Source organism: Triturus cristatus, chromosome 6, assembly GCF_964204655.1.
Source record: "Triturus cristatus chromosome 6, aTriCri1.1, whole genome shotgun sequence".
Lineage (NCBI taxonomy): Eukaryota > Metazoa > Chordata > Amphibia > Caudata > Salamandridae > Triturus > Triturus cristatus.
The window spans coordinates 1,665,589,239-1,665,602,787 of NC_140589.1; the positions used below are offsets into that span (position 1 = coordinate 1,665,589,239).

At 48.5% G+C, this 13,549-nt stretch overlaps 1 protein-coding gene across 3 annotated transcripts in view; it reads right to left on the reverse strand.

Annotated features, from left to right (window-relative positions):
• Positions 1 to 3,258: 3,258 nt before the first annotated feature.
• Positions 3,259 to 13,549, reverse strand: part of UBR2 (ubiquitin protein ligase E3 component n-recognin 2) — a 1,393,714-nt gene continuing 1,383,423 nt past the window's right edge. For all 3 annotated transcript variants that reach the window (XM_085612829.1, XM_085612828.1, XM_085612830.1), the window contains 2 exons: positions 13,161 to 13,262; positions 3,259 to 3,985 (listed from right to left, as the gene is read on the reverse strand). In XM_085612829.1, coding sequence (XP_085468955.1) covers positions 3,844 to 3,985; positions 13,161 to 13,262 — 244 coding nt within the window. In that variant the 3' untranslated portion in view covers positions 3,259 to 3,843. The remainder of the gene's footprint in view (positions 3,986 to 13,160; positions 13,263 to 13,549) is intronic.

The window sequence follows — 13,549 nt, forward strand, 5'->3', positions numbered from 1 at the left end:
CAGACGAGCTGCGACCACTGCTATCACTTCCGTGAACACCTGAGGGGCACTGGTAAGCTCAAAGGGGAGCACGGTAAACTGAAATTGCTCATGGTCTACCGTGACCCGTAGGTAACGCCGGTGGGCCGGCAGGACAGGGATGTGAAAGTAAGAGTCCGGCAAGTGCAACGCTACCATCCAGTCTCCAGGGTCGAGGGCAGACAGGACCTGAGCTAGCGTCAACATCATGAACTTCTCCTTCCGGAGGAAGCGGTTGATGTTCATGAGATCCAAGATAGGACGCAGGCCTTTGTCCTTCTTGGGCATCAGAAAGTAGTAGGAATAGCAACCATGACCTACTTCTGGGACAGGAAGTCGCTTGATGGCTCCCTTGGCCAAGAGTGCCGTAACTTCCTGTTTGAGAAGGGCCAGATGATCCTCGACATGCGATGGTACTGAGGTGGCATGGATGGAGGGGTAGTCTCGAAGGGGAGGGAGTAGCCCTTTCGGACTATTTGCAAAACCCACCTGTCCGACATGGTGATGCACAAGTGGAGGAGGTGATGGTGAATCCTGCCACCCACTGACAATTGGTGGCCCTGAAAGTTCAGACTAGGAGGGTTTAGAGGCTACGGCAGAGGGGGCTATGGTGGACTGGCCCGCGTGCACCCAGAACCACGGTGGTGGTTCCCATGTCCCCAGCCGTGCAGGTACTGAACAGCTTGCGCTGTCCTGTGGCTCTGGGCGGGACGTGTCGAGGAACCCGTTCCGTAGCCACGAAAGGGGCAAAAAGCAGATTGCGCAGGGCGGGTGGTGGAGAGGCCCAAGGACCTGGCCGTAGCCTGAAAGTCCTTAAAGCGCTCCACCGCTTTGTCTGCCTTGTCGCCGAATAGGTGACGGCCATCAAAGGGCATGTCCATAAGAGTGGATTGGAGATCCCCTGAAAGACCAGTCGACCTTAACCCGGCGTAGCATTGCAGAGCTACCGACGAGTCGGCAGTATCCAGCCCACAGCGGATGGTAAACTTCGCTGCATCTCTCCATTCGGCAACTGCACAGGAGAATACGGCCCGGACCTAATCCGGGCACTGGGGCAGCACTTGCGCCACAGTATCGCACACAGAGTGGGTGTAACGGCCCAATAGACATGCAGTGTTTACTGACCGCAGTCCCAATCGGGAGGAAGAAAACATCTTCTTCCCAAGATGGTCCAGCTTTCTTGGATTCCCTATCAGGTGGTGCGTTCGGAAATGCACCTTTGGAGGTGGAAGCTTGGACCACCAAGCTCTCAGGGGTGGGGTGATGGGTGAGGAAAGTGGGGTTGCCCGGGGTCGGGCGGTGGCATCGGGCAATCTTCCTATCTACAGGAGCCCCTGTGTAGGGCCTGGACCAGGTGCCCAAAAGGATGTCAGTGAGGGCTTCATTAAACAGTAGCAAGGGCTCCGAAAAGCTCGCGGCCAGTAGAAGCACCTCAGTCAGGAGGTTGGTCGTGACTGCCACCATAGGTAGCTCAAGGTGGAGAGCCTCGGCCGCCCTACGCTACACCACGGCATAAGACGCTCCCTCCTCCGTAGCCATGGTAGGAGGCGACAACATGCCAAGATCTGGTAAGGTATCCAGACCACTGGCTTTCCCCAGTTCCTCTCTCCAGTCCGGTTCGCCCAACTGGTCAGTTAGAGGGTCTCCAGACCCCTCCCAGTCCTCCTCACCCTCTTCTGGCTGCCAATTCGGTCTAAAAGAGCCAGGGTAGAACAAGAGCACAAAAAAGTACCCGTCGGCGCTGGATCCTGCATCGGTCATTGCCGGTCCGGCTCCGTGTCTATATCGAGGTGGAGGCCAGGGCCGTTTGCGGAGGTGGTGCCGGTGGAATCGGCGTTGGGGGAGGTGTAAAAGGTCGACCGACCCCAATCCGGAGCCAGGCCTGGATCCAAGGGGACCCTGCGGTGCTGAGGCCGGAGCCGCCGGCATCGAAGGCCCAGGGCCCCCAGCCGAGTACCCAGGGCCGGAACGCTCGCCGGCGGAGTCGGGCTGCCCAAAGATGGTGTGCATCGCTTCGTAAAATTGACAAAGCTGGGCAGGGGTCGCTCCAGGTCCTGGAAAGGGAGGGAAACCTGGAATCGACCCTTCAGGCTCTGCACGCGGAGCCGCGGCAGGGGCACCACCGGCATCCCTCGGCGTGTCGGCTGACGGACGGGGAGAAGTCTAAGAGCGACGATACTTCTTCTTGTGCTTCAACTAACCTGACCCGAGTGCTCAGACTTGGAAGAAAAATGATGGTGGCTCCGTGACCGGTCCCTCGACCTCCTACGCGACCGGTACCTGGAACGGCGTGGAGCCAATTGTCGGGCCTCGAGAAGCTTTCGGGACCGCTCCCGCAAAGACTTTGGATTTATGGTCTGGCAGTCAGAGCACGACTTGGGGTTGTGGTCGCGCTCCAGGCAGAATAGTCACACGCGGTGCGGATCCGTCACTGACATCAGTCAACTACAGGAACCGCAAGCCTAGAAGCCGGGCATCCCTGACGTGCACCAGGAGTCTAAGACTAAAAAACGGTGTCGACAAAAGTCGACAAAAAGTCAGTCAAAAAGTGACTGGAGGCACCGCTCTCTCCGGATCTGCGCTGGCTGCCATAGAAAAAGAAAGAACTGACGTTAGTGCGTAAGGGCGGCGTCTAAGTAGCTATCGCGATGTCATCCCGGCGACCACGACGCCAACAGCGAATGCGGAGCCGACCAACGCCACCTTTCGATGCCCAGGGGTACTGCTGACAAAAAACTTGCCGGATTCAGTCTGACGCCTAGGGGTAATTCTAAGGTAAGGAATCTATAACTAACGGTTTCTTTTAGATAGTCATTTTACTTAGTTGCTGTTGGAATGCTAAGGGATTTAGTTGGTCAGGCAGCGAGAGAGAGCTTTGGGCCTGCATCTTTGAGGTGTGAAAAAAAATAGCAACAGTGTGTCGGTTGATGCCTAATAAACTTTGGTGTCATCATGTATGGAGGTGGAGTAGTAGTTGAAACCACATTGCGTCACCAGGTGGCGCTTGAGACCTATTACAGGGAAAAGCTTTTCCAGACCAGTCTGAAAACCACTGCAGAATTCTGCAGGTAGATGTAAGCATCCTAAGGCAAAAGAAAAACATTTCACTATTACAAGAAGTGCTCATGCAGACATATGAACTTCCTGGTACATCATACTTGAGTTTCAAATGCTACAATGTTTCGTGAAAAATGAAAATGAAAAAGGTTTACAAAATATGACACAGAAATACCTTAAATATTTAAGGTTTGAGTGTAAAAGTTTATTTACTGATACACACTGACAGTTATATTTTCTCTTTATTACAACTTGTGTTCACAACATTTCAAGTACAAAATGCAGAACAATAAATAACGTAAAAGAATTTAGAGCAACGAAAACGTATCTGATGTGGGTCCCTCGTATCTGTTTTAACTTGTGATCAGAAATACTAGTGAGTAAACTGAAGGATGGCAAGTTAATGATCTTGCTGGGTCTGTGCTCCAGCTTCAACTGTAATAATTCTCATGGTTTGAAAGAAAGCATGACCTGATTTTAAAATAAAATAGCGAGACCTTAGTATAGAAACTCCTCAGTTACCATGGTAACATGACTTTTTACATGTTTAGAAACTACATTGAAAATAATACAGTTCAAATCAGCTAACGATATGCGCTTTACATATTTACTTTATCAACTTTATCATTGGAATTTGCCTTTTATGGACTATACAGGAAAGCAAAAGTTGAAAACAAAAGTTCTTTTCACTTAGATCTTTCACTTCTTATGTTCTTTTCCAAAGCGATGGTAAAAAAAGATCACAATTAAGTGTAAAATTTTGAATGATTATAAATGCTGCCAGTCAATGCCCGCCAATGTCTGATTTGCTTCTTGCGCGTGTCCGATCTCTTCCGTGATGCTATGCTGCTGCCACAGTTTTTGAATCTTCTTGAACCTCTCTTTGCACAAATGTAAAGGATTTCCCCTTCTAAAAAACAGAAACAAAATGCATGGTGGTTAGTCTGAAACAGACCACTATCTAACAGTGAAAGTCAACTATTGTAAAAATAATCATTCAGAAGTCTAACTACAGAACATAAATTCACGGTCTGTTTTACAGCAGAGGAGGAGGAACAAAACACCTGTACGGAAATGTCAAATTGGTAAAGGATCAGGCTGTGCAGGGCCAGGATGTGCCAGGACCCACTTGCTTTCTCACTGGAGGTGTTCAGCCTCTCAAGGTAGGGTATATGAAAGCTTGTTTGTATTCTACATCTGATTCAAAATAACAGTACATTTCGAATTTGGAGGATCGAATAATGTCTGCCAGGGCGAAGGAATAAATCCATCCATCGCCTTGAGGGACAGCCTGTCAATCAAGAAATGCCCGTCAGCCATTGCTTGGGGCATGCCATGACTGAGGCAGGAACCTCAGTCATGGCAGTTTCTGTCAATGTTGTAAATAATTGACAGATGACCCAGTCAGGCAGGACAACAGCTTGGCAAACTTGTACATGTTTTTAATTTTTCAAAAACAAACTCCAAAAGCAGGAGTTTGTTTTTGAAAAAAGTTAAACTAATCATCTCCACCCCATGGGAGCTTTCACCCCTGTGTGGGGGTAATGAACAAGTTACTTACCTTCTATAACGATCTTTCTGGTAGACTCTGTCTAGCCTCAAATTCCTCACTTTATGAATATTCGCCAGGTGTCAGACTGGACCTGGAAACTTTTCAGCAGTATCTCTGCATGGCAGAAGGTGGCACTGAGCGGGTCCACACTGGCACCGTACTGCTCCGGAAGTGGCGTGCAGTGGGTATATAGGCTCCACTCCTGCACGCAGACATCAGTTGCTTTTGAGACTGTCCAAGCCTCCAGACGTGAAGCTCAAAAGCAAATCAGACCAGTGTGCAGATTCCTATACTTGGGATCTTATTAGTAAAGGAGAGAGTTCAATCACTGAATATGTTGTATGAGAGAGTCGGTGAGGGATCTGCAGCTAGTCTCCAACAGAAAGACTGTTACTCAAGGTAACTAACTTGTTCTTCTGATAGAGACTTCTTGCCACAGACTCCTCAACTTTTGAATATGTAACAAAGCGGAACCTAATGGGAGGTGGACTGTAAATGGAGTCCTGCAACACAGAATGGGCAAAATGCCCTAACCGACTGACTTGGCTGTCCAGACAATAGTGCTCCATGACCGTATGGAGGGACGCTCACATAGCTACCTGGCAGATGTCTAGGACAGGTACTCCGCGTGCTAATGTAGTAGTAGAAGAAGCTCTGACCCAGGTGGAATGGGTGCGCAGTCCTCCAGGAGGCTTCTTCTTTGTCAATGCGGAACAGATCTTAATGCAGAGCACAAACCAGCAAGAGATGGTATGCTTCTGCACAGCCTTGCCTTTTCTGCTCCGACGACCCCACAAACATATGATCATCCACTCAGTGGTCTTTGCTAGATAGATGCAGAAGTTGAACACTCTTTGGGGTTCTAAGCAAAGGAGTCTCTCCTCCTCCTTAGAGGGGGGAAGCCCAGTATAGAACGCCGGCAGAGTGATGTTTTAACAGATGTGGAACTGCTTCACAACTTAGGGGAGAAAGGATGACCTAGTTTGCAGAACCAACTTATCGAGAAAGAAGGTGGTTTAGGGTGGATGCACACACACAGCCTGTAGCTCACTCAAATGCCTTGCAGAGTTGACGGCGACCAGGAACACAGTTTTGGTGGCGAGAAGCTGCAGGGAATTACTATGGAGCGGCTTGAATGGACTGCACATCAAGTGAGTATGGACAATATTGAGGACTCACTGGGTCATCGGAAACGGATTAGGGGGAAATATATACTGTAGCCATTTCAAGAAGCGCATAACAGGTGATTTGAACAAGCAGGGTTGATCAGGCAACCATAAGAAGGCAGAGATGGCCCAGAGGTAACCTTTAACTGTGCCCAGAGCAAGGCCTAGATGGGTGTGAGACAGAACAAATAATAAGACATCTGACAGCTTAGCCTGGAGGGGGTCCATCAGGCAAGTCCCACACCAAACCATAAATTTGTTCCAATGACAGGCGTATACAGTTTTTGTCGAGGGATGCCTGGCTGCCAAGATAACTTCAACAACATCTGGAGAAAGGTTGAGGGTGTTCAGCTGTCACCGCTTAATGTTCATGCATGAAGGTGGAGCTTGCAGAGGCCGAGGTAGAGAATCCAGCCCTCCTGCTGCAACAGCAGATCCTCCCAGAGGGGCAGCCTGATTGGAGTATGGATGCTTAAGCCCAGGAGTTCTGGGTACAATACTCTCTGTACATTCTTGAGCCACTAGGATAACTTGGGTCCAGTCTGTCCTGATCTTCTGGAGAACTCGGGGCAGGAGTGGTACTGGCACAAAGGCATACAGGAGTCCTAAGTTCCACTCAAGGCAGAATGTGTCTCAGAGTGAGAGACGCTTCTTAACATCAAAGCAAAGAAGTGCTGACAGTGAGCGTTCTCTGAGGTGGCAAACAGATTGGGCCATGGTTCTCCCAATTCGCGGAAGGGACCTTGTGACACCTTTAGGTGTCAGTGCCACTTGTGATTTGTTAGACACCGACGGCTGAGTCTGTCCGCCCCTGCATTGAAGGAACCCACAAGGAGGCTCACCTTTAAGAAGATTCCTTGGCGCTCACAGTATTTCCAGAGTTACAAGGACTCCTGGCACAGGGTCCTTGACCTCACCAAGAAACATCTTGCAGTACCACTTGGCGGTGGTGTTGTCCGTGGGCACCTGTACCAACCTTCCCTTGGTGGACAGTAGGAAGGCTTTTAGTGCAAAGTGGATTGCCCTTAGCTTCAAAAGGTTGATATAGAGCCAAGACTCTGCCAGAGACCAGAGGCCTCTGACTTCCACTTCTTCCAGGTGGTCGCCCCAGCCCAGAAGGGCTGCATCTGTCACCACTGTCAACTCTGGGTGGAGAGTGTCCCGTCACTGACCCAATTACAGCCCAGTAGCCATCACTGCATATCTTTTGCAGTCTCCTATGAAATTTAGACATGGTCGGAGAGGTCTCCTTAATGTTGGGTCCACTGTGACTTCAGATCCCACTGCAGAGCCCACATATGTCACCTGGCGTGCTTGACCAGGCAAGAGGCCATCTGTCCCAGCAGTCTCAGAGCCAACCTCGTTGAAATCCAGGACCAAGGCTGAAAGATCAGGATAATCGCCTGAATATCCTAGACTCTCTTTCTCAGGGGAAAAGTATGAAATCAAACTGTGTTCAGAATGGCTGAGATGAAGGGAAGTGTCTAGGAAGGAGTCAGGTGTGCCTTTGGCACGTTTATAGTGAACCCCAAGGATGACAGGTTTGTCGTAGTCTGGGGCGAGCCCAACTTTAACAGCCAGTCTTCGAGGAAGGAGAAGACTTGCACCCCTGACCTTCGAAGATGCGTTGCTACCACTGCCATCGCTTTCGTGAACACATGAGGGGCGTTTGTGTTAGGCTTGAAATGTTATTATCGTAATGTTCATGCTTCGTTCTGTATTAAGTTAGCATTCATGGCGTCATTTTAGTTGTAGCTGCCATTTTGTTCTATGATCGAAACTAAGCTTTAGTCTCATACTGCCTCAGCTGAAAATTGTCTTGATGTATCCTCAGCTTGTGCTTCTCAAGGCCGAGTTTCGCTGCACTAAGGAATGAACTTTCTATTGTGGCATACCTTCGCTGTTAGATAGGCTCGTCCCACCTTTTAGAATGGTAGGAACGGACTGATTGACCTTGGAGCTCAGATAACGTGTACATGGCCCCAGGACCATGGCTCATCCTTGTTTGCCACATTTGTCCGCTGTTGCCTGAACTGGAATTTTCTAGTCTGGGCGTGTTTTGGGGGAATTGGAAATTTATAATATCTGACATTTTGTTGGGGGTAGTCAGTCCCTCGGCAGTCATCTTAGGACGCTGGTCAGACTGGGCCCCGCTGGAGTGCAATACTAATAAATAACTTTGGTTTGTATTCTCTGTCTGACTGACTGCTCATTTGTTAGATAGGCCGAGAGGTGGTCGCGAGTGACCTGGGTGACCCTATTTGGGTCACTTCCTTCACTGGTGAGACAAAAAGGAAGCACAGTAAATTGAATATGCTCATCTCTCACCATGAACAGCATGTAGCTCCAAACGTCTGGCAGGATGGGAATATGGAAATAGGCGTCCTGCAGGTTCAACACCACAGCCAGTCTCTAGGGTCGAGGGCATACAAGACCGGGGACAGGGTGAGCATTCTGAATTTCTCCTTGCGAAGGAAGAAGTTGAGGGCACAGATCTAGAATAGGTTGAAGGCCTCCATCCTTCTTGGGCACTGGAAAGTAGCAGGAATACCAACCGCGTCCAACTTCTTGCACTGGGCGCCATTCAATAGCCTCTTTAGCCAAAAGAGATTGTACTTCCTTCAGCAAAATGGAGAGATGGTTCTCCGTCAGTTGCTGGGGAGATGGTGGAAGGTGTGGCCAGAACAGAAGGAACAGTAAGGCTTAGCCGTTGCTAACAATTTGAAGGACCCACTTGTCCTATGTTATCGCTTGCCAGTCCGGAAAGAATTGATGGATTCTGCATCCACCAGGTGGCTGTGATCCTGGAAGTGTACACTAAAGTGGGTTGGTTGGTGGGGCTGCAGGGGAGCGCTGTGGCATTCATGGCACACTGACTTTGACTGTGGGGGCGGTGTTCACAACAACGCTGTCGCAAAACTGCTGAGTTCCCTTCTGGGGTGGGACAGGGTAGCGGTAAGCGATACCTCAGCCGAAGCCACGAAAGGAGCGCTGGAATTGTTGCTGGCGAGGCTGGGTAGAAAGGTCCAGAGAGCGCGAGATAGCCCTACTCTCCTTGAAACATCCAAGGGCAGTGTCAGTATTGTCCCCGAACTCAATACATCCAACAGATTGGCCTACAATGGGTCTATCTTGGTGGTACAGAACCAAGCCACAAATGTATCTCAGCATACACTGAATTCACAGAGGAATGACTGGCTGCCAGGACTAGATCAATGACTTTAGGAGGAAGAGCGACACAGATCAACGGACACCATTCAGTCTCCACGCATGGAAGTGCAACTTATGCAGGCCTGGTTGGAAGGCCCTGCTCTTCTGCCGTGACAGAAGATCCTCCTAGAATGGCAACCTGATCCGAGGACACATGCTCAGGCCCTGAAGTTCCAGGTAGCCCTTTTTCCTGGCTCACTTCAGAGCCACTAGGGTGACTTGTGCCCAGCTGTTGCAGATTTTCTTTAGAATTCTGGGCAGGAAAGGTAGTGGCAGGGTGGTGGACAGGATTTTCATGTTCCACTGAAGGCACAATGCATCTCAGAGGGAAAGCCGTCTTGGGAACGTAGGCACACAAGTGATGACACTGAGCGTTCTCTTCAGCGAAGAAGAGATCGAGCCAAGTTTCTCCCCAATGCTGGAAGAAGCCTGGCACCACCTATGATTGTAACTACTATACGTTAGGTGTTGGTTGCTGAGCTCGTCCCTCCTGGTATTTAAAGATTCGGTTGGTGCCTGATCAGGCTAGAGGACCTCTTTGAGGATATTTGATTTCAACTCCATAACAAGGAGGTGAAGTCAAGGACCCCAAATAGCCCTCCAAATCACAATAGCAAAAGATGTACTCTCTTCTGTAGCTGGAGACACCAACCCAGTATCAGGTGAGGTATCCAACCCACAGGCATTCTGTAGGTCCCATGTAACAACTGTCATAAAGGGAGGCACATTTTTCCCTATCCCCCCCATTGTTATCTCCATAACGCTGGCTTTGGTCAGTGCCCGAGCCAAAAGGTTGGTCTAGCGTGTCCGTGCGCAGCTGCACTGCAATGCAATAGTTTCGGAGACTGATGAAATTTGAATTGGCTTTAAAATCTGGGTGTGGCTTAGGTCAAGATGAAGTCAGCTTGGAGTCAGAGACTCAAATTGTTGCTCGTCCACCGACAGTGTTGGTGTTGTCCATGATATTTGAGATACTGATGCTGATTTTAGTGCTAGACATTAAGTTTGCACCGATGCCAGTGAGGAACCCAAAGCCAGCCCTCTGCCAGAGACCAGAGTCTCTGATCTCCACCTCTTGCAGATGACCTCAGCCCAGCAGTGACGCATTTGCCCACAATCAGCAATGGATGGGGAAGGGAAAGGGGCCCGACTGTTGGACCAACTGTGTCGAGTAGCCACCATTAGAAATCTTGGCTGTCTCCTCTGAGTTCTGGATGTTGTCCGCAGGAATGCCTTCACTGGAGCTTCAAGTCTCAATGCAGAGCACACATATGCCACCTGGCATAGGTGACTAGGAAGATGCATGAGGCTAAAAGGCCAGTAAGCCTTAGTGCTTGATCCATAAGCAAGCCAGATACAGTGGAATCATAGCCCGAATGTCCTGGACTCGTTGTAGCAAAGAGAAAGCCCTGAACTCCACTGTGTCTAGGATTGCTCCAATGAATGGAAGTCTCTGCAGAGGAATCAGGTGGGACTTTGGCTCATTTATGAAGAACCCCAATGATATCAGGACGTCCATCGTTACTTGGAGTTGGTTCAAGATTGACTTTAGCAGCTAGTCGTCAAGGTACGTGAATACGGATATCCCGAGCTCCTAAGATGGCCAGCGACCACCGCCATCACTGTCCTAAACACTCTTGACAGTGTTCTTTGATGTTGGACACAACATGAGGTAAGAGCATTTGTGCCATGTCCCATAAAGCATGAGTATATTGTGTGAGCTGACAATTGGTATTAAGGGACTGCAGTGCTAGACTTCCTTCCAAGAAGATTTTCTTCCCCCAAGCTTCCACCCTTTTTGATTCCCTGTCAGAGTGGATCATTTGAAAAGTGCCTCCAGATTGTGTCTCTGAACGAAAAAGAATACCTGCGGGCCAACAGGCGATTCACAGCTGGCGAAAAGGAAGCTTTCTCCCAGTAAGACAATATAGGGTCTAGCAGAGCCTCGCTGAATGGGAGAAGTGGTTCTGCTAGAACCACGGAAGGAAGTAGAGCCTCTGTGAGGACATTAGATTCCTCCTCTGGGGTAGGCAGTTTCAGGTCCAGCACCTCAGTAGTTTTCAACAGTACTTTGTGGAGTGAGACCACTTCCAGAGTAGGAGGTCCGGGTACTCATTACCAAGTTCTGGGGAGGTTTCTAGCCAGCTGGCAGAGGACATTCGATGAAATTCCAGGGGGTTTTGAAAAGTAGGATTGTCAGCATACTACTCTAATGGGTCTGAGCCAAAACGTTTAAGGAGGCTATCCCTTCCAACCTCTTCTTACAGAACCCTCTGGCCTCCAGACGTGAGATTAGGCGTGGTTCGACTTCAGGCTGTGACATCAGTGGATCCGTATTAGGGGCTGGAGGAAGTGGTGGAGTTGGCAAAATCTGCACCGGTTTCTGCGTCATGAAACTAAGTGCCAGGCTAAAGCATTATGGTGCCAGCTCTGCAGGCATGGGCCGAAGGCCATTTAGTGTGGAACATGTTGTGGTTCCTTTGTTCCCATAGGAGTGTGGGGGGTGCCTTTGCAAAGATGGAATACATTGCATCAAGGAAAGCCGTGGGGCCGCGCACCCAGCGCCAGGAAGTTATGAAGTACATGGGTAAGCGCCTCCACCTGAGTTGCTAGCATAGGTACTGGTGGCCGGTCAGGAGCAGGCTCCGTGTGGGAAGCAGGGCTGCGTGAAGGATCCTCTGGAGTATCAGCAACAAGCTCCAACTCTGCGGATGGAGGTCCTGTTGGAGAAAGGACATTGCAGAGACCTACCTCTAAGCCACTTCTTGTTCTTATGCTTGTGTTTGTACCACCTCTTCACGGAAGACGCCAACAGACTCTGGGGATGGTGAGACTGTTTTCTGTGCCGTTTATTGTCCCTGACTCAAGCCATACACAGTTTGGCTTTGCATTCTTCAATCTCCTTAGGATTCATGCTAACGCTTGAATATTGAAACATTGGTGTTGTGGTCAGCTCCGAGGGATCATAAACAAATGGTATGGGGATCTGTGATGGACACTTGCCCTTCACACTTCCTGCAAGGTTTAAACCCTGATTTCTTCTGAAGAGACATTCTGAGAAAGTACCGCGTTATTTCTGACATTAAAAAATTTGAGGAAAGATTTCCCTCAGGAAAGGAGCTCTGGATCCATGCCGAAGAGGCGGAAAAAAGGGAATTGATGTTGGTTCGCCATTGTAGGCACTATATGGGCTCGGTGGCACCATCTGACATCACTTCAGGCGCCGACCGAATCCAGCGTCCTCTTCTGGTGACCTTCAAGCGTTGAAGTTTCTGTATGGTTGCATTATAGACGGACCTGTTAGCTTTGCTAATGCTTGTTTTTATTTTATTTTGTGTAAGAAAAGGACAGGAGAGGCGTGCTGGGTCTACTTATTATACGATCATTTGGAAGAAGGCTTACAACCATGAAGCTGGTACAGCTTGGTCTCTCTGTACATTAGTGAGCAGATCTTAGGGTTGTGACACCAACTTCAGGCACCACAAATACCTATAATGAGGTTTGGACACACATACCTGATCTCTGCCACTGTCACCAGATGTGAAGCAGAACTTTAGAGGTAACAGAGCACTGCAAAAACAGCTCAGAGGGTTGGACTGAAAAAACTATAAAGTAGGGCAAAGAAAATCCACACAAAGGTAAACACCAGGATCCTAGCATTGATGGCGGACGGGTTAAAAGAACTGATATCCTGTCCATAAGGTGGCTCCTTGATGGGCCCAATGGACCAGATACAGCGACATAAGTTTCTCCGTGACCATACCCTCTCCTGCATCTATTGATGCAAAAGAAGATTCCTGTATCAATTAGAATATATTATTAGACACAAATAAATTAAGTGGAATCCGTTAATTAGAAGACTGGTGTAAATAGCACCAGTCATTTTTCTTTATGCTTTTAAAATACTCGGTGACAACGTAGATATATGTTCCAACATGTTGTATGTATTATCAGGTTAAATGCAAATAGTTTGAATCCATCCTCAAATCTAGCATAACTAAAGAGTTCTGCCTAGTTGAAGTTAATATACGCTCATCTTAATCTAGGTAATGTAACCTGTTTCGTTCTTAGTATTTCTGTTCAGGACCATCAAAAGGTTAATACTTTTATCCGAAAGGAGGACTGCATTTATATAAAAAAATTTAAAAGTTGCTTACCTGAGTCCCTGATCAGTCTCACCATAGTCATCGAGATAAGGAGGTGCGTAAAAGCACCCCTTCGTCTTGCCAGCTAGAAATAACACCTGACATTCTCGGACTCTGTATGAAAAGAAAGCATTTTCTTGCATAAAGTTTACACTAACAGTAAACCCTTACACATAATACTAAATGACATAAGATTGTCCTGCGTCAGGCACATAAAACAACAGCATTTATTAATTCCTTAAAACTCAGAAAAAAGAAACCAGTTCTGCAAAGGTTTTACATTGATGACAATTAGTAAATCGCTCCTTTTTAACAGTGCTTCATCTGCACCCAAAAGCCATCCAATTATTGACAAACATGAATGTTCCTCATTGCTGCTTCTTCCCACATGCCAACCTTTC